The sequence below is a fragment of the Hermetia illucens genome, chromosome 6, assembly GCF_905115235.1.
Source record: "Hermetia illucens chromosome 6, iHerIll2.2.curated.20191125, whole genome shotgun sequence".
Taxonomy (NCBI): Eukaryota; Metazoa; Arthropoda; class Insecta; order Diptera; family Stratiomyidae; genus Hermetia; species Hermetia illucens.
The window spans coordinates 58,883,827-58,905,909 of NC_051854.1; the positions used below are offsets into that span (position 1 = coordinate 58,883,827).

A 22,083-nucleotide genomic window follows, 5' to 3' on the forward strand; every position below is an offset into this window, starting at 1 on the left:
TGAGAAGTCATACATGCCTTCCTCATCCTTTTTATAGCATTCTCTTCTGTTCCACTAAGATTAACTTACTCCCTTAGCACAAGCTAGGTTCTGCTTTCGGATTTTGACCTAGAGCCTCTTTTTGCCGCGAAAATAATCCACTAACTTCCCCCTGAACTTATTTAACTCGTATATCAAATCACCTTAATGCGTCCACCTGATATGACTCACATTATCGTCCAAATCGTTCAATTCTGGATTCGCTTTCATTCTAGGTCATACATCTTTTATTGGAAATAATTACTACTTCGGAATGATCTTTTCGTCCTTTTACCGCTCATTGTTCGCGTTTAGGAGTTTTCGATTCTTCGTCATCTGTTGGTGCTAAGGCTACAATCGAGTAATTACTGGTAGTTTCACCGGCTCAGCTTTCTTCCGTGAAAAGGGTTTTTCTTTTCTGTCGCCTGCTGGGAACTTGAGGGCTCATTATTACTGTCCCTACTCCAGTGGACCGTCTACCTCATCTTGAGGCAGCCTTACTTACGATCGCCCCGTAACTTTGCCTTTTGACGCGTGCGTCTTTTCCTACTCTAGTACCCTATTATATGGAAAAGTTTTGCCCGTTATTAGACCCTTGACATTGAGGTGTATATTCTATCGGTAGTATTATCCCGGCTACCTGAGAGGGGAACTAAGGCTCGCTTAACCGTTGGTCCGCTGCAGATTTCCTAGGTTTAAAGTCATTCTATTATTTAACAACCCTCCACTTTTCAATGGTTCCGGAGATATGCTGCCAACTTTTCGTGTTTTGCTTCCTACAAGTTTTTGACGGCGATACCTGCCTTATCTATGGAAACAAGATCAACTCCGAACGTAGAGTTTCTATGCCCTACAAATGATCCTACAATGACGCCGTAGATGAACTGGAGTGGTTCAGAAGTTTCACTTAGTAGGAAGAATATTTTTTTGTACTATGTCACTTCCGCTGATTCTGATTCTGTCCTTGCCTCTATTGAGCCTAGTTTTCCAAAGACTATTGTCACATGCCTCTCTCACAGGACCTCACATGAGTGCTTATGATAATAGGACTGCATACCTGTTTCAATATCATGATTAGGCTAAACTACAGATTTATCCCCACCGAGATTCCTTGCATTGTACTGGCGTTCTATAGTTTTTACGGCACCTGTTTAAGGCTTTATATAAAACCATTTCCATACATGCAAAAGAAGGGTGTACAATTTTTCTTCACCAAAGGTAACTATGTGGGGTACTAAATGAAAAAATGAAAAAAATGAAAAATCATTCCTCTCTTTTGCTGGCATCATCTATCTCGTACATAAAAAGGGAGATATCATGCAATGCAGCAATTATAGAGGTATCACGTTGCTGAGTACCATCTATAAGATATTCTCCGCTATCTTGATAAGCCGGATAGCCCCATACGCCCAGAACGTCATTGGTCCATAGCAAAGAGGCTTCACTCAACGCAAATCAGCAACGGATCAAATTTTCTCTGCGCGGCAAGCAATAAAAAAACTGTTGGAATATGGACATCAGCTCCACCATCTTTCCGTCCTCTTTAAAGCCACCTATGACAGCATAGCCATGGGTAAAACTGTACACGGCCATGAGAGAATTTGGTATCCCAACGAAATTGATAAGACTGACTAGGCTGACTCTGTGTGTGTGACCAATGTGCGAGGCCAGATAAAAGTAGCAGGGTCACTCTGAAGACCATTCGACATCAATAACGGTCTACGACAAGGGGATACCCTTTCATGCGTCCTCTTTAACCTAGCCCTCGAAAAAGTGATCCGTAATGCTGAGGTAAATACAAGGGTACCTCTTTAAGTCCACCCAACAAGACCAGTAGTTCCACCCAACTACTGGCATATGCTGGCGATATCGACATCATGGGAAGAACGACCTGCTTTCATCCAGATCGAGCAGGCGGCGATTGGTGCATCAAGCAAGACAGAATATATTGTGGCGATGTCAGCACCGAAAACCAACCAACCAACAACTGGTCAAACGGGAAGAATAAAGATAGGAGACTGCAACTTTGAGGCCGTTGACAATTTCTCCTATCTAAGGTTGAAAATCGCAACCAATAACAGCTACGACGATGAAATCCACGCAGGGTTGTTGGTAGCAAACAGAGCCTATTTCAGCTTACAAAAACTGTTTCGCTCGAAACATCTCACCATAGGGTCAAAGCTCTTACTGTTCAAAACAATGTTCTTGCTAGTCCTCATGTATTCCTCGGAGACTTGGGTTCTTAGCAAGAAAAGTTGCGAACTCTTGGCCGCGTTCAAAAGAAGAATCCTCCGAAGAATTTTTGGACCCCTACATGAGGAGGGACGATTCCGCAGCCTACATAACGACAAAATCTATGAGCGATACCATGACGGTTCGGTTGTAGATAAAATCCGGCTCAATAGCTTACTGTGGGCGGGTGACTTAATCCGTATGGATGAGGATGATCCAGCCCGAAAAGTCTATAAGTGCAATATTTATGGTAAGAAAAGAAGACGAGGCAGACCCTGCCTGAGATGGAGCGGTGGCGTAGGTCAGGATGCCAGACAGTTTTAGGGATATCGAATTTGTGGACCTCGGTGGTGTGTCTGGAGTTCCTGATTAATATAGGTCTAGAACGGATACCGACTATTGCACCGTTGATGATTATGATGATGAATCTAGTCAAATACAAATCTGGGCAGCATATGATCTGTGTACATTAGTGTTTTCCGAGAGATTTTCAAATAGAGGTATGGTCATATGCTTGATTTCAAGCACCATTGATATACATTGTTCTTATATACGTAGTTAGCGACTTCCTGTTTCACCTCAAAGAGAATGGGTAGTAAATTTGGATAGTTTCAAGTGCCACAGATGGCAAAATCTTCGTCACTCCTGCACTGCTAAGATAAGCGAACATTCAAAATTGTAACAACATTTGGATGGATGTATGTATTGATATTACTCTAGTGCCCGGGGTTTTGACGTTGATTTGGAGCAATTATACGTTCTTAAATATCTAACTGTATTAGCTGAATTTCCATTCCCGATAAAGTTAACACTAAGTAGTTACCTCTTCTTGTTTTGGCTAATGAATAGCCAATGAAGGAAAACTACCTCAGTAGAACTGCTTCTCATGGCCAAACTGACTACATTGAAGTCACTTAGCAATCTGCTAGTAAGGTAGGTTAATCAGAAATTTTTCGCATCTATCAAGGTAAACTGTGTGGGCATTCTACCGTTTCCTCATTGCCTTCAGCTTACCTTCCACTCTTCAACCAGAATCCGCTTTAATTTCCAGGTCGCCTAAAATGAGTTCGGTAAACTGACCTCATGATTTTTTTCAGAGCTTTCCCTGCACTATGAAACGCTGGAGGTTCAGAGGAGGATGGACGTCATGTCAGGGGTAGCACAAGGATTCATCCTAGGGCCAGACCTCTGGAACGCTACCTATGATAATCTACTTACACTTGATATGTCAGAAAAGTCGCGCCTGGTCGTCTGTTATGCAAATGATGTCGCGAAACTTGTTGCTGGATGCACTGTCGGACAGGTGCAAAGCAGACTCGGCATATTGATGCGGCGGATAAGCCGATGGATGACTACTTATAGTTTGAACCTTGCACTGGAAAGCAGACGGACCTTTGCCTCGACATGGAGATTTAGGCCTCATGTGGTAATGTAGATATGCGTTGCCATCATTAGGCCGATGTTCGCTTATGCATTCGTAGTGTGGTAGATTAAGGTGAGACAAAAAGGTTTTCACAGTAAACTAGCGGCACTGCAAAAAACTGTGTGTCTGGGTATCACCGGTGTCATGAGCACGTCATCCCGCGCAGCCCTAAATGCATTACTCAATTTGCATCCCCTGGATATATTTATTCAAAGCACTGTATGAGAGCAGCTCATAGACTAATTCGATTAGATCTATGGGGAAACAATGGATGTGGGGCGCACAGAGCATAGGAACTGGGAGGAACTGGGAGTATTGAATCCAGTTCTTATAATGTCTTCCGATTCTCGTGTCCCCATACATCTGTTTGGTAGAAAACATGATGTTACCTTGAAGCGTAGAGACAACTGGGAAGTCCCAGAGGAATGCGTGGCGGATATACGGAAGTCTCGATCGATGGCTTAAAAACAGGGGTTCGGGAGCCGGAGTCTACTTCCCGAATAAAAACGAAAAGTGGGCTTTTCCTTTGTGACAAGATATAACAGTTTTTCAAGCCGAAGTTTATGTGATCCAAAGGGCGGGGGATTGATGAGCGGTTGAAGGACAGGCGCATCTGCAATCTGCCAGGTTTAGCCAGACGTTGAGTAGTCCTTTGATCACCTGGAAAATCGTTCAGGAGAAGAGAAACCGTTTGAACTCTATCTTTTGATTCAATACGGTGGAACTACTCTGGGTATCTGGTCACTGTGGCGTAGAGGGAAATGAAATGTCGGATGCCTTAGCGAAAGAGGGGTTAATTTCTCCCATGCAGGGACCGGAACCAGCAATTGAAGTACCAGTAGCATTGGCTGAGTCTGTCCTCGAAAACTGGGAAGAAGCTTCCCACAGTAACAGGTGGCTGAGCCTAAATACTACTAGACACACCAAACTTTTCCTGCCAGAACCGAACATGCGTACCACAAAATTTTTCCTATGGAAAAGCAGGAGGACTTGCAGGAGTATTGTGGACACACAGACAGGCCATAATTCACAAGCTGAACATGTGTTCAGAATAGGAATTATTCACGATGATACGTTTCTCTCCTGTAATGAGGAAGCGGAATCCACGGAGCATTTCCTATGTGAATGCCCCGCCTATGGACGTATCAGGCATCATATCTTTGGTAGCGATGTTCTTCAGGCGGGTAGCATCACATCCACTAATGAAAATCCCGCGATACGTTAACAAATCCGGAATATTCCGTTAGATAAGAGTGGCGAGTACAATAGGCCAATTCGACCTGACTGCTCAGAAGCTATAGCTTCTCCGACACCACACACGCACACACATATCAGCAACTTTACTCTTAAGTTCGTGAGTCTTACAACAGTTTCATTCAGTAGTAGAAATTTTTGCTGATTTCCCTCTGGTACTTCGATACCACCTCATATATAAGGTTCTCAAAAACAGGAGTGGTTGCTTTGTAAACATTGGGCAGTGTCGTTGTTTTCCTTTTCACGAAATAGCTATATTTGGCTGAGCCTAAGATAACCCTATTTGGTACTCTTGGTACTAGGCTCCCTTTACTAGGAACAGAGGGGAACACACTATCACTACCTTCTATGCCTGCAAGCGAACCTTTGCAAGGAAATGGGATCTCCGGCCGAGGATTGTTCTCTGGATGTACACCGCTGTAGTGCTTCCGATCCTAACATACGGCTCTATTGTATGGTGGCTGGCTTGACCATGATTCAAGCCCCAAGCGCAACATGGCCATTCTGACCGACAGCCAAGCGGCCATCAAGGCCTTGTACTCAGCGCCGACATCTTCTAGGCTGGAGGAGCAGTGCAGAGACGCGCTGAACCGTCTGGCGGCACGTTCAAGGTCATTCTCCTTTGGGTTCCCGGGAATAGGAACATAGAGGGGAATGAGCGGGCTGACGGATTGGCCAGGCACGGCTCTGCTCTTGGCAGTCCTTCGGCGAATACAGGGGGTGTTTCGCTGGCGGCTATCGGGGGCCGAGTCAACTCGCACTACCTAGTAGCCGCGGGCCTGATATGGCGAAGGCTTATAAGCTGTGGCAAGTCAAGGGGAATTTGGCCCGATCACGAGAGCTCCTGTGCCAAATGCGTGCAAATGCATTCAAGATTGCGGCGGTCTGCACGGAACACTAGCCCATATTGGAGCCACTAGGGTTGGCATACCCTCCCCCTGGCGATGTGGGAGTTATCCCCACACATTAGGCACTTTCTGCGCTCATTCAGCTCCACTCAGCTGCAATAGTTGTAGACTGCAGTGGGCAGACTGTCATCCACCTGCAGAATAAAATCAGGCGATCCCATAGCTGAGGAAGAAAGCTGCTGCAATGACTGTTTTTCTATCCCACCTCTGCGCATTACCGTGACCATGCACTATGCATGAGATGCACTCATGCTGCCAGGACGCCAAAAAATCCGGCAACTAACTCAAAAACAACTGAAAGAGTTCATTTCAAAAGTGCAGCAAATAGCACCAACCACTCATATCTTTACTATTTCAATCTCAAAGCACCCATTATTTATTTTAACACTTTCCCATGTTTATTATGTGTCATAATAACAATTTACATTCCATATTCGTAAGACACCACAAATGATATCTCCACACCTTTGCTGGTCCGCCTCGATAGCCCTTAGCTACCACGAGTATTTCCCACGATCGTCCGCTACGATCGCGAGCCCTTCTCTCCAGCCGTTTACAAGTGTTTTCCAGGCCGTGCTTATGCATTTTCCAAATCATGTTTTTCCATTTCCATCTGCATGCAATATGCAGTAATTGCAACAAACATTCAAATATTGTTTGTGGTGATTTTCCGAAATCTCGACATGATCAAAGTGAAAGGATTTCGAAAATATTGTTTGAAATTCAGAACAAGAAATTGCTCATAGACATGTGTTGCACCTTTGAATGCACGGCGACGGCCTGAACGGCCTGGACGGCGTGAACGGCGGTCCCGGCAGACGGAAAAACATGTCAACGAAAAACGGTTGACATCATCACATCATCACGGCTGCAAACAAAAACGATGAATAATTTTTGCCTTTACGAGCATAATCGAATGTATGCAAGCAATTGGATTAATATGAGGTGCATGTGACTGGCGGAAGGTTGCGAGGTGTACCCGTGCTCAAGTGTAACTCGGCCGGGCACGGATGCATTGCATGCAGGCATCCGTGCAGCATGTGTGCATCGGAATCGCATCCATGACAAGAAAATAGCATGGAGCGACTCAAGTAATTACAAAGTGAAATGATCAAACACTCCAGGTTACAAGTTTTCGAGTGCATTACAAATAGGTCCGCGGATTAGTAGATTGTAGAGTGCGATTCGTTGCTTCAAGCATTCTCTTTTCCTCGAGTCGGAAGAAAGGTGCAATTTTTGTATGTATCCGTGGTGAAGAAGACGTTTATTTTCCTATTTTCGCTAAATAGATAAAATGAAATTCATCTCTACTTTGAACAACATGGCAAAGCCATGCCGCTAAGTTGCCTAATAAGTATTGCGCTCTTCGAAGCAAGGACTCATTTCCTTTCGTCCTTCTTTAACTTTAATCAACCCTTGTCCAGGAGACGTTAACCGTACAACAGTGCAAAGAAAAAGCTGAAATTAACCACCGCACCACCTTCTGAGCATAAGACAATTCCAACCGCTTGAGCAGGATTGTCAGCTTTACAAGTGAAAATGCTTTGAAGACTTTTTCGCTGGAGAAGCCTGCATCACTAAGATCTTGTCGACAAACCAATAGTTGGACGGTGAATGAGTTCCTCATAGAGGGTACCTTGTCAACTTGACGTTTTCTTTACTTTGGGAATCAGTAATGAATGGCTTCTGTCTCAACAGGTTTTGAAGCCGAAATGGGAGCGGGTGATATATACCATCATCATCATCACCATCATCAACGGCGCAACAACCCGTATCCGGTCTAGGCCTGCCTTAATAAGCAACTCCTGACATCCCGGTTTTGCGCCGAGGTCCACCAATTCGATATCCCCAAAAGGTCTCTGGCGTCCTGACCTACGCCATCGCTCCATCTTAGGCAGGGTCTGCCTCATCTTCTTTTTCTACCATAGATATTGCTCTTATAGACTTTCCGGGTGGGATCATCTTCATCCATACGGAGTAAGGGATCCGCCCGCCGTAACTTTATAAGCCGGATTTTATCTCCAACCGGACGGTCATGGTATCGCTCATAGATTTCGTCGTTATGTAGACGAAACGTGAATTGGTACCCGCGATGGAGCATAAAACCTGGGAAACTGCTGCTGAACCAACACCAACAGCTCTACTACCAAACCCTATCCCCACCTGCACGGGGTGATCGCTGGGAGTTCTTTCTTTATGAAAAACTGCAGACGAAGAAGGATGAATGCGAATCTCCCGCGCCTAAAATCGGGACAAAATGATCTTCTAGGTTGGGGGTTGGGTAGGTCTGACAACCCTACACGGAAAACCGATGTTACGAAGCCACGAAAGGAGCCTCGGGTGATACATACAATAAAATAAAATTTAGTCCATGGCTGATTGCAGCCTTAAAAGCAATGTATAACTAAAGACGAACTGTAAGGACGTAGACCTAACGTTTATTATTGTAGTTGTACGAGAAAGTCAAATCTTCAAAATTATTAGCCTGTGCCCAATTCAGTAGAACTTTGATTCTTCTGGAACAGGTTCACCTCCTCCGCTTCTTGATAGTAAATCTAGTCGAAGTGGAGTAAAGAGGTTCTCAAATCAACATCTAGCGTATAAAGCCCTCACTATATCGGTCAGCTTTTAGATAATTTTTCACTAAGCGCAATGTTCGAATACCTTAGCGCACTGCAAATAACAATGATGAGATGAGGAAGGCAACTGTCAGTTCAAGGAACCCCCTTTTCTATTCTAGTTCTATGTTCTTAGCAACGAGAAGGGCCCGAACGTAATGGGCAACACGGTTCCACCTGTCAGCAGTCCTCAGCATCTCTTCGACAATGTTGTCTGGAGAGAGATCTCCTGTGTTTAAATTGAGCTGCTGACGAACCCCATCCCACCTTCCACAAGAAAAAAAAGTGTGGTGGGCGTCGTCCACAACTACATTGCAAAACACACAATCCGGAAATTGCGCCTTTCCAATCTTGTACAGGTAAGCCTGAAAACTTCCACGCCTACTTAAAAATTTGGTAAGGAAATAGTCAGTCTCACCATGCTTCCGATTCAGCCATGCACCTAAGTTGATGTTGGTTTCTTCCGAAAGGCATATTCCTCTAACCAGTTTCTGACAAGATCTTAACTATTAGATTCAAGTCCAGGGTAAGGAACATTACAATAATGCGTACCGATACAGTTTATGAGTAACTGCATGCAGTCAGCAAGAGGCTACTTGCAGACGACCATGTAATCGTGATGAGCGATCTAAATGCTGAACTCTCGAAACACCTTGCTCGAGCATGTTATAACGAGCATAGTCGTTTGCGACTATAGTAGAAACAGTGAGAGTTATAGTGGTTTTTGTAGCTTCCAGTACCCCGTCATTCGTCAATTATAAAGCCTACTGCAAGGTCAGTTGAGCTAAAAAAAAGGCTCAGGGATCGTCTGTGAACTTAAACGGGTGGCTCACGATACGGGGACGTCCCTGAAGTGCTTGTGTAGGTAGTTCTGATGCCCTAGCTGGTAGTACATCACCTACGTAGTAGCCTTGAAAAGCTCCTCAGTGAAATGCGAGCCGCGGATGACCTGTACGTGTCGGACAAACTTCGGGTTCGTAGACAGCTTTCTACCCACATCGATAGAGTGATGTGAGCCTAGCTCTGCCAAAGTGGTAGCTGTGACGTGTAGCAGCCCCTTTGGGGGCCTAGTCAAGTAGTGTGCATTGAACTAATATTAGTAGACCACGTTACCCCAAGTGAGCGCTAATCCGTCCGTGATCTCCAGGATCAGCTAAGCGTGAAGCGGACCTCAGGGAACTAGAGTAGGGACACTGTCCGCAAGGGTACATTAGGTCTTGGCTATTGAAGCCCACGCCCTTGGTCAAAATCTCCATGGAAAATAATATATAACAAACAAAAAAATCGATCCAATGACAAGGAAGGAGGAAAAGTTGACTACGTTTGGGCGCAGCACGAAAATAAAGAAGGAGCCTTGCAAAGTTACGTGGCGCTTTTGCGATGGTAGCAACTCCAGTACCCTGCAGTGTTCCTGTTCCGAAAAAACACCCAGTCAAAATTGCTAGACATGAGCAGGTGGATTCAAAAATGAACCGAGTGGAAGTGTAGTCGACCGTCCTAGCTGCAGCCGAGGAAGAAAGGCTCATCAGAAATTGTGCGACAGTGATGAAGCATGTGCGGTCGGTGACGTTCATCTAGACAGACGTTAGCAAAGGCGTCAAAAATGGGAAGATGAAACTGGATGAGCTACTGGACCGCATTTCCTTCTACAACCAAACCTAAACAGCAGTGGGAGATGCGCGAACATTATAAGCGTCGCTAGGACGTCAGAAACTCGTATGTCCAAAATCAAGAAGGCTAGGAATAGAAAGCCAGTAACAGAGAAGACGTGGAAATGGAGGAGGGGCAGACCGTCGGCTCTGCTCAGTAAATCGACGGATGGCAAGACATTTTCGAAAATCGTTAGTGAATTCCGCTTTAAGATGAAACCCGAAAACAATGAAGCAGAAGTATATACGGAAACGAAGGGTGGAGGAATCCTTATAGACTTCGGCCCGAAGACAACTAGCGAGAGTATGCTCTATGAAGTGGTCAAGGGACTACCGGAGGAGGAGGCTCTCGATCCTACTCTAGAGTCTATGCACTCCCTAGAAATCCGAGATCTTGACTACATCATAGAAAAGGTTGAAGGGCGAAGCATAAATGCCCAGAAGCAATGAATGTCCAGAAAGGTAATACTTATGCAATGGAAGTCGCCGAGTAACACGCGAGGAAAATCATTAACAGCGAGAAAATCAATCATGATCCGCATACTACAAATTAACATCCACCGGAGTGCAAATGCGCACGAGCTGCTGAGGAAGTTCGTCTATCTAGTGTTAATCAGCAAGCAATGCCAGAACACAGGCAGGGCTTCATAGTATCCCGAGTTACCGGATATCGTTACCATCTGGGTTCGAGACGGCATTAGAGTTTGGGTCTTGTCGAAGGCCGAGAAAGTGGCTTTGTCTGGATTCGGTGTTTAGGGATAATGTTTTTTAGCGTTTCCCCAACGCCGAATGAGATGATGCCGAACTTCCGACGCAGTTCGATGCCCTGGAGAATGGGCGAATCCTGGTAGGAGGTGGCTTTCATGTTAGGGCCCTTGAAGGGGACATTCAGACTCCAGAAGAAGACGGATCCAGGAAATGGCGGCGAAAATCAGACTCATAATTTTAAACAACGGATACGACGGAAACGCCCTCGACATAACTATTGCGTCGGAATCTCTGACACCGTCCGTGGACAGGTGCGAAATCTAGAAGACCTCGCGGCAAGTGACCACCAGTACATTGCGTTTAAAGTGGTTGATGCGGCGTGTATTAACCCGACAAACTACAACGGTACCAGTCTATACCAAGTGGATGGCTCAGCATTCATACTGGTGGAAGCAAGACTTACCTAAATCACTACGGAACTAAGGAGTACGGCACACGCCGAGGCCCGAAGGTCTCTATTCGCTTGAACGTAACCACAACCCCCATGAAGCTCCCACTAGGGGGCCAACCGCAAATAACCGAGCTGTACTCACATACAACAGGAATTCTTCCGTAGTATGTGAGTCCAGGGGCTATTCCGGTTCCCATGGTACCAGTATACCCCTGGTAAGGTTTCGTGACGATTGGCCACTTCAGATGAGTCCCCCTGCAAACTCGGGTCTGATCGCCCTGATTAGGTCTTTGGAGCATTCGCCTACTGCATCACTATGGAGGTTCTCCTCGGCTATTTGGTTTTGTTTCAGCCGACAGGGTTGCCTGAGCATCGCGCCGGTTATGCAGACAACTTTTCTGCACTTGTTACCAGATGCGCACGCACAAAGCAGACATGAGTTAATGATGTCCATGGCTACCATAGTCATCTCCGCCAGCATGAGAATCTACCAGCGATTAAATATCGCGGTTTAATGGTGATCGTGGGAGCGATGTACGTTGCCGCCTTGGCCGAAAAGCCAAATACAACTGAAAGGGCGGAGATTTAAGAGAGGTGATTGCCCGTGAAGGATGTTGACGCACACTTACACATTGGTAAATCTCTTGGCAAAATTAACCAAGCGACAGTTGGACTCTGCGGTTCATTGGCAATGTAGATCCGCTGCTGAGTCGAAATGATGGCGAGATTTATTCTTTCTTTACCCAACTTCTAAGTGGACGCTGGAAGCTTCGCTTTTAGTTTCACCTGCACAATATTGGCAAGGTACGATTTCCTGACAGTGTGTTCTGCAATGGAATCGCGGACGATGCAGAACCGACCTTTTTCTCTTATGAAAAGTGGAATCGCGTTCAAAAGTAACTTTATGCGGACACAGGGAGGCTTCCTCCAGACAACGTAGCGAGGGAGATTCTGAGAAGCGCTGGTAACTAGAATCGTGTTGCGCATTACGTTCGGGTTCTTCTTGTTGGGAAAATAATTGAGCTCGACTGATGGCAACGGATTCCTTCCCGTTAGTGAAAGGAATTCCCTCACTTGAAGACTCTCTAAGTCGACAGAGCAAGAGGGCTAGCCCGAAGTAATGTGTCAAACGGTTCCAGGTGTATCCTTGCGGGAGTCCAATATTCCAGGTGCAATGCATTCACCTACCCTACTCCAGGCGGTGAACGACTACACAAAATCGGCCAGATCCCGACCAGCAATAGATTTATGAGAGCAACTAGTAACAAAAGATATTCAATCCGACACACGGCTGCTAAAAAACGGTGTTGGTTGTGCTTCAAAACGAGGGCATTCATCAGAGTACGAGGACTTTTGGACTATTGTGTTGGAGAGCCTCTCATTTTTGATCATATTATGTAACTGTAGAGATCTTAAGAAGCACCAAGTTTCATCAGCAACTATACAGCAACTTGGATAACCAATGTTAAAACCCCAGATAGAGTGTACCCTCACTGTAGACGTGTAAGACTCACGAATGCTTCAAAAGGTTCATCGAGGGGTTTCCTCGTTAGTCGCGTTGCGCTTACCTCTGTCTTCATCTGATACATATATGGACTGAAAATACTGCTGACAACTGGCAGCATGTCACAAGGCTCTGTCCTAGACCTTTTACTGTTGATAACTGTGTACGATGGAGTACTGACCCTGCAACTCCATAACAGCGTGGTCTATACAGTCGACACAATGTGGGACATAAATTCTTGGGTGAAAAATACTGGACTATTATTTGCTGAACATAAAACAGTAGTGCTAGCAAAAGAAGAAGAGGTAAAGAGGTTACATCCGTTCCTGGCTGCTGCCGCCCGCTTCTTTATATACAATACGGTGGTATAAATTCTATCGAAAATAAAAAAGCTGAGGAGATAGCAAGAAAGGAGGAAGAGTTGGCTGCATTTTGCCGCAATACAAAAGGAGGTGTTCACTGAAGCACCCAGTAAAGGAAGTATCAATAGCTGCAATAACCGGTAAGACTCTAGATAGCGCACGGTCAAATACGAGGCAAATCTCGGAAAGTGATGCAACTGCGGGTGAAAAGAAGCCGAGGCGACTGTTCTTGCCAGGGTTGAAAAGGAGAGACTTATTTAGAAATTTGCGGCATCTGCAAAAGTGCACGCAATCTGAAAGCTTCCTCGAGGAGAAACTTCGCCAAAGGCAAGTGGTCAGATGGAACTGGAAGAGCTACTGGGCCAAATTTCCTTCTAAATTAAAATATGAAGGGCAACAAAAAGTAGAAACACACGCATTGAGAGCACCGTAAGTGCCAAATTGACCATTGAGAATCCATTGCTAAGCTAACTGTAACCGTCTGCCTGAAGTCAAAGCAAATACTAACGGCAGCATCAGTTTCTTTGTTAATCCTTTTTTTTCAGTGAGAATGTACTCCAGTTTCGTTTTCATAACGCTCAATGGTGGTACAGCCCCCATTAGTAGAATAAATACATCGGCAAACATAAATATTCACGAGGACTGTTATTTTGAACCAAGCCAACAAGATTTAGAAACTAAAGCTCTACCTTTTTGAACCATAGTGCCATCAGGATTAGTTGGGTGATTTTAAGATTCGACTATTTGGACTCTGGGCAAACGCTCTGCAACTTACTGGGAATCTGACTGGAGGGCAGCATGCCGTAGATGCGGCAAGACTTCCAATGAAAGAGGAGCTGTTTTCCCTCTCTTGACGAATCATTAAACATACCACAGGCTCGAAGCACTATCTGTCCTTCAATGTGTCAAAGAGAGGGACTAGGGCGCAGCTAATATAGTCTGTTATAGATCATCATGTACTGAAATACAACCGCTCACGAGTTGTGAATGCAGTTCGATTCGGAGGAAACACTGGCTTAGTACCACCTACCAACGAACAGGGAATAATGACCCTTCAAATCATCTCTCGCCAGATGCGACTACCATATAGATTTGGGCCAAGGCCAAATGGGGTGGCTTTGTCACGCCTCATACAAACTTCAGAGAAAATTGGATTCTGAAAATGACGGCTAGCAAAACCCTGGAAAAATAAACGTGGAATTCGTACTAAAATTCTAGTGGCCAGGCTGTAAAAAAAACCAGTGCCATCTTGGCAAAGGAATCACTGTTGTCATTGATGGCAAGTGATCATCAACACATATCGTTTGAGTTGGTCGACATTTTATCTCGACCTAGACTAGCCCAAATCTCTGCCGGCTCATGAAGGGTCGCGAAGGTGATTCGTCGAATAAGGAAACGAAAAGCATGCACGAGACTACTTGGTAGGGACAAAAGGGTGGATGGACTGGATTGGAGGACTGTGCTAGAAAAAACCATGTGGAGAGTGAGTCCCCCGATCGGTGAATCATCATTAAAGCAGTTTGTTTTTAGCACCGGGAGATCCACAGTGGATGCTGTCACGGAAGTCGTAGGTACAATTCACCGAGCTGAGGAGTAGAGTCACCGATCTGCACAGGTTAGAAATGTTTTCAATTTCGGAAGATGAGCAGATATACAGGATACTCCAGAAAATTCTTCTCATGCGGCGGATCGCCCCTTGCGGATATTGAGAAATTATCTGAGAAACCGCACTTTGCTTGATAAAACGCTGAACGTTGTGGGTGGCACAGCCTATCCTACGGCCGAACCTGTGAAAAGCTACCTACGATAGTGTGCTAGAATTCGGCTTGTCAAAAGAATCGTACCAAATTGGTTATGCACAGCCTGTAGAACAGGAGCAAAGAAGACTACATTTTGATGCGACGTGCAAGTAGATAGATGATTGCCTATGACTTCAACTTTGCGCTGACCTTTCGTCACATTTCGTAATTGGCGAAACTATTTGAAAGTGGAAGCCAATAGTAAAGTAGCTTTAATTGATGCTAGACTCAAAGATCGGCTTTTTCCAACAGATCAGAATAACCGCAGATACGGTTGTAGCAAAAGTTTCTCCAGCAGCTTTCTCATCAGCGTCGTGCGCTCTGTTCTGTTTTACGGTGCGGAGGTATGAGCTGAACCACTTAGCAAGAAGGTTGCCATTGGCGTTTGCCTACCATACTGTCTCAAAACGGGATATGGTGGTCTCGAGAGTGACCTTATCAAAGAACGCATGATTATCTGTAGGTATAATACATGGAAGAGGATTCAAAAAAGATGATTCTTCATGAGGAACTGCGACATATGGGGAATGACGGGCAACTGTTTTAGAAAAACGACTAGAAAAGCAGGTAGACTGTTGTGTTGCATATTATGCTAGGATTATTCTTCTTATGAAGAAGATTAAGCTCTACCGATAGAGGAGTAGAGTGAGTTTTAAAGCAGCATCCTCTTCTTTCTCTCCTTCCCCGTTAGTGATGAGAATTCCCCGATTTGGGGGCTGCCTAAGATAGGAAAGACTAGCCGCAGTTTATATAACAAACGGTTCGAAACTAGCTCCCTAGTAACAAAGAAGTGTTTGGCTGGTAGTCCGACGGTTCACCGTTTTGAAAGTTCAACAATGACCAGCAACAGTCACCCTTGCTACCCAAAAAATTGCTATTGCTTTGGCAACTAAATAATGTGGATTGTAAAATTGAAAGTACTTAGACAGGAAGGTCTTCTCCAACATGGCCCCTCCCAATTATTTCTTTTTTTCAGTCAGCCATATGCAGCACTGCCACGCTCCCCTCTATCCTTCTCATGCCGGTACCTAAAGCTACAATTTGACCAACAACTCAGTGTTTTATCATCTGTGTTCATAGAATCATTTCACAGGATTGCGAAACCTTATTAGAAAAGTCACCGATGGTTTTAGCACTTCCGCAAACTCTCCATCACATTCACTTACTATGAGCAGCTGGCCATCTCCCAATCAAATAGTCTTGAGGGCTTTTCATTGAAATATAATATTCTGCTATGGTTGCTGGGATTCACTATTGCGATTACCATCATATTCATAAGCAATAAAAGGCGGACTTTATGCGCGAATGGAAACTGTTGATAACGTGGAAAATTCGATGAAGGTTTTCTATTTTGAATTAGCTGATTGTTCATTGTTCAAGCGAAATTGATTTAATATGCGAGTAAAGTCAAGCTCAGGTTGCCAACTTACCATTGAATGGCCAAGATATTCGGCAGCATTATCCGATATGTACAGTAGTTTGCCGTTCTGCGTGAGCATCATTAGGAAGCCCGATAATGCCTGGAAGGAAAAATAAATTAATTTCCATTATTTGGTTTTCGCTTGGAAGTATTAGTGTGAATATAGTGGCGAAAATTTGCAACGAATTCCACTGTCATTACTATTTAAAGGTCACTAGCTTCTATCTACTATCTAGCTAGCTATTCATTCGCCTATAAATATAAATATCAAGAGCCTGAAATCAGAATCAAGTCGAAATTTCATCATAATTTCGGAACCAGACCCATATGAAAATCCATGACCTAATTTTCTAGGATCAGTGAGGCTCCAACTGCCAAGAAAACCTAAACTTTCGCAAGCATTTCAGTGACAAATCTCAGTCAGCAACGTGCCATTCTTGAAACCGAGTCCAACACTTCTGCAAATAGGGAAAAACGTACCAATCGATCGTAGTCTTCTAAGAATAAATAATCACTTTAACGAGATACATCGATCTAGAAGCAGCTGCACTCTTTCCGATTTTCCATCTATCTCTTGCAGATAATTCATCTGACTTTGGTCGGTTGGGATTTTCCGATTAGCCGTGCTTGGTTGGGTTGGGAAATCCTTGGTTGTGGCGCTAAATGCAATAAGTACAGCTGTCGCTTGTTGCCTAGACGTCGCAGATGGATGAGCCCATAAAGGGGGTTAATCATGGATTGCAAATGATATTATTTTCATATGATTTATTTCTATTGTATTACGAAACGTATAGAAATACTACTCACTGTGGAGGTGGAGATATTTGTTGGATATCATTTTAATTGTTTGCCATTTGTACTTGAACTGCTTGAAGTAGATGGGAACATTTTTGAGCGAAGTAGAAGTCGAGAATTTCAGAATAATATATCGTTCTGTATTGGATATCCTTAAGAGCGAATTGATCTATTTCACACTCATGGTAGCCAACAGCTAAGTTAGCGAATCCTAGGTTTGGATTTACATACATCCGTAGAAAGTTTACACGGCCGCAAGTTGATCGCATCCCAATACTTCTGATACGCTAGCATCTTCTACACCAGATTTTACGACACCGGTATTTCACTTGATGTTTCCTTTAGGTTTCTCCATTCTTCCAGGAATCTCGGACAAGGGAAGAATATGAGCCCAGAGTTTTCAGGTACTAACTCGCAGTTTGGACAATCAGGTAAAGTGTCCAATCTAAACCCGTAGAAGTACTGACGGTATCCCTTTTACCCCGTGAGAAGCTGGGTGAGATTATAATTTATCAACACGGACATTTTCTCCAGTCACTCCTTGAAGCCAGCAATCCGCCTGTGTGTCCACTAATCTTTTTCTGTACTTCTTCATCTACTGCCATTTAGTGATATATCTCGCCCGAACTAGGGTTACATATAGTAGGATTAGGCTAACATCCGTGGCCATAACCAGCGTCCAAAAGCACTGCGCTCAACCTAGATTCGGCATTGTCTATACCAAAGCCATACTCGCAGTAAACACTTCGCGCAAACTTACCCTACACATTTCATAAAACTGAGCATGAGGTTAACCGAGTAAATTTTCTTTAGCACGAATTACAAGACCACCCACGATCGGAGGGACCCCATATCCATGGAGGATATCATCAGTGACAGTGCCTGTTTCATGGGGACCGGTCGTCAAAAATTCAGTTTTATTCAGATTCAATCTGAGACCGTGTTGCATGAGGCGATCATTCTGTTTTTGGGCAACAACAATGAGGAGTGATTAGAGAGCGCTTCCTTGATGAACACGAACAGAGATATGAAGCAATTTTGATGCACCAGGCACTCTTCGAACTTTACTTTTCCTATCGTACAGTAGAGCAATTCAACCCAGCGCATGAGTTCTTCTGCTACTAGCTGTTATCGCAGAATATACCAGATTAGTTCATATGGCATATGGTCAAACGCTTTCTCCAGATCCGAAAATGCAATGCAAGGAGGGCGATGTTTATTACGGTGTTTCTCCATGCTGAACCGTGCAGCGTGTATTGCGTCAGTAGTTTTGCAGTTCTTGACAAACTCCATTTGATTCACGGTTATTTGTATTTGAATGAATACGGTTGAAAAAAATGCGTTCAAAAATCTTCATGGTTATAGGGTAGCACCCATATCGGGCAGTAACTTGAACGTTCTGCTCGCCTACCTTCTTTTTCCATTTTGAAACTGTGTTATTTTCTTGTCATTCAGATGGTGTTTTACTATTCTCAATAATCCGATTGAAGAATTCACTGAGCCGCAATGTTCGATAATAACTCTTCGCTTTCCAAAGTTCACATCCCCAATTTCCTTCGTTTTATTGTTTCCTCCACTTCAGTTGCGCTAACAGTGAGTCCTTGAGTGTTTTACGTAGATACCTGTCGTGAAGACTTAATCCCACGGTCTTCTTAAGACACGGATTCATTTTGTGACCACAATCAGAGCCCCGCTGAGACAAGCAACAACGGTACCAGTCTAAGCCAAGTGCATGGCTTAGCATTCATACTGGTGGATGCAAGACCAACCTAAATCTCTACCGAACTAAGGAGTACGGCACCCATGTTGAAATTCAACACAATGCCGAGGCCCAAAGGTCTCTTTTCGCTTGAGCATAACCAACAACCCCCATGGAGCTCCCACTAGGGGGCCAACCGCAAACAACCGAGCTGTAGTCACATACAACGTGAGTTCACCCGAAGTATGAGAGTCCAGGGGCTATCGCGGTTCCCATGGTACCAGTATACCCCCGGTAAGGTTTCGTGACCAATTTGTTACTTCAGATTAATTAGGCTTTTGGAGCATTCGCCTTCTGCATTACGGCCGGCAAACCAAAGTGAGTACAGCGTCTCCTGGTGCCACCACTATGGAGGTTCTCCTCGGTCACTAGGTTTCGGTTTGGCCGACAGGGTTGCTGCCCCGTCTTCCTCACCGCCACCTCTGAGCACCAAAGTGGCGTTGACAGATGGAGTTACTCCAAATGTCGGCAATGCTTGTGGAAGTGGAGGATGAAAAAATTCTTCGCTTGAAATTTGCTCAAAATATTCTCGCCACCTATATTTTACGAGTCGACGTGCGGTAAGCAAAGTACCGTTCTTTCTTTCTTCTTCTTTCTTTCTCGCATTCCGAGTGTCCAGTTTATCGTAAAGATCTGCGTGATGGATTGCTCGGATGACAGCGATTGCTTTCCTGATCTTCCGGTTGGCATTCTTGCATATTATGGTCGAGACGTTTCTTTTCACAGATCTTCATTTCAACATTGTCATTCTAGGTATCTCGGTTAATAAACCGCTTACCTGGCTTGGTGACCGCGAAGGTTGCAGAGGTCACTCTGTGGATTATATCTGTAACTTGATTCCACGATTCTTCCACATTCGTAATGGTTGGTAATAGGGTAAGTGAAATCATTTCTTCTTCCTTCCCACGAAATCGTTCCTCACGCTGTTTAATCGATGGCTTGATTCGCAAGATGGCAATGAACGGTCGAAGTTGAGGTGCGATGGTTTCATAGAGAACGGCTTTGCAATCAGTGACAGTAGCAAAATGTCAGCGCCCTATGAGAATATAGTCGATTTGTGTTTTAATGTTCCCACTATAAAATGTAGGAAGATGAGACAAGCATTTGATAAGCCATGTATTCATAATTAAAAGGTAATGGATGTCACAAAATCGCCCTATACGCTCACCATACGCGCTCCAAACCCTTTTCCTTCATGGCACTTGTTGCTGTCTGCCTTTTCACCCACATTACCATTAAGGTCACCTGCAATGATGATATAGTCATCAACGAGCACGTTACAGGCTTTTGCATCGAGAAGTTGCCCGAAGGCGTCATGGAAACCCTTTAGGATGGCAATGCCAACACCTTATAGCCATTTATACCGCGTTGGCGCCTTTAGCACCAGACCATCGGGTCGACTTTTCTGAAAGGGTCTTGCGAGTTCCTCGATTTTTCCAAACAGGGTGCAAATATTTACCGCACAGGCAAGTATTTGATTTCCTCGGACTAGTTTAATTACGTCCTGACATCATCTATGCGTCAAGGACCCTTGCCTATTTCTCGAAAGGACCGGGGCCCGTCCTGCCGCTCGACTGAGATGGTCGCAGGGGCATTTTTCCAAGGCTTGTAACTGAATCCGATCATTTTGTTCCAAACGACATTTGATGCACTTCCTTGGTCGGCCTATCACGGGACCTGTCACCAAAAGAGATTAGGAAGGATTTAGCTTAGTGGAGTAACTCCAATTAAACTTTATTTATCCTCCTTTACCTGGGGTTGCAACAAACATGCTGTTGAATGAAGTGCTCTAACGTACTTTAAGGCCGAATTGCAATCAATTATTATCATTGTTCAGGTTTATTGTCACTGCCGAGCATTGAAGTCCCGACATACACCATTGGCCTTCGCCCCATATGATGGTTTTATGTCAGAATCAGTTTTAACTTTTTTAAGGACCAACGCGCACGATAGATTGCCCTTGACGGAAATAATAATAGCCTCAGAGAAAATTCGCCCATTTGTTCTCTTTTCACTTTCTGTTGGTAATCTTGATCCAACCACTGTTTTCATTCCCTACGTTTGTCGACGCTCGCAGTTGAGGCACATATTTTTCCTCTTCCAAACTATAAGTTCTGGCTTTCGAAACTGCCAATACGTATTCTAAGGACGAAATTTCCCGAAAATAGCATTTCAGCCAACCTTTCCTCTAGGTCTCTCCTTCCTTCCACGAATCTCGAGCATCGAAAGAATTGTCGGACTGGATATTCTGGAACTCATCGTAAGCTGAATCAGATGAAGTCTTCAATTTAAACCTGTACAGGTACTGATGGTATCTGCCTTGGTCCGTGAGAAACTAGATGAAACCGAGTCATGGACTTTCGCCAAATGAGTCTGGATGTGGAAAGAGAGGCAAATAAAATTGATAAGTAGATAAATAATACCAAAGAAACTAAGGTTCTTAGTTTCATCGCATCGTATTATCCCTATCTGCATGAATGGGCTGATCATCGAAGACGTCGATCAATTTGTATTTCGAGGAAATGTGGACTGGATGTCTACAATTAGGAAATCCAGTTATCTAACACTAAGACTACATTGAGAATGATCTGGGCAGGTGTTCTTTCTGTGTTTCTATATTGGAGTTGCACACGGAAAGTGACCTTCCACTGTCAGCCAAAAGCTCGTAGTCTTCGTTAATACTTATCTATAACGTAATATCAGAGTACGATCGCCTGATCAGCGTGGCCTCCTTCGCAATTAGAAGATTTAGTAGATCATCGTATATAGTTTCCTACAGTAGTGGACCATGTACGAAGTCTTATGGAATACATTCGTAGAAAATCAAGGTCACAACCACGCAGTATTAGCTAGTGCAGTAGAATCCCGATAATTCGTACATTGATTATTGTTATTTCCCGCTAATTCGTACAAATCTGCAGGATCATTTCTTTTATTTTGCAATACTACAAATCATCAGTCCCTTAAACATACCAATTATTCGAATTCTACTATACTTCCCTTCCTGCGAATTGTATTTTCGGCGAAACCGGTAACCAATTCGATGGCATCAATGGTTCACGACGGCGCGATGGTTGAAAGGGTAGAGCGTCAGCCTCTCGGTCTCGCTGCTCAGGATTCGTATTCCAATCATCATGGGTGTCTGCGTTGATCTTGTATTTGTCTCGCTGTTGTGAGCTTATT

General features: G+C 44.3%; 1 protein-coding gene across 1 annotated transcript in view; it reads right to left on the reverse strand.

The window, feature by feature from the left end:
• Positions 1–22,083, reverse strand: part of LOC119660589 (neuronal PAS domain-containing protein 4B) — a 402,201-nt gene that overhangs the window by 79,344 nt on the left and 300,774 nt on the right. The window contains exon 5 of the mRNA XM_038069258.1: positions 16,357–16,446. Coding sequence (XP_037925186.1) covers positions 16,357–16,446 — 90 coding nt within the window. The remainder of the gene's footprint in view (positions 1–16,356; positions 16,447–22,083) is intronic.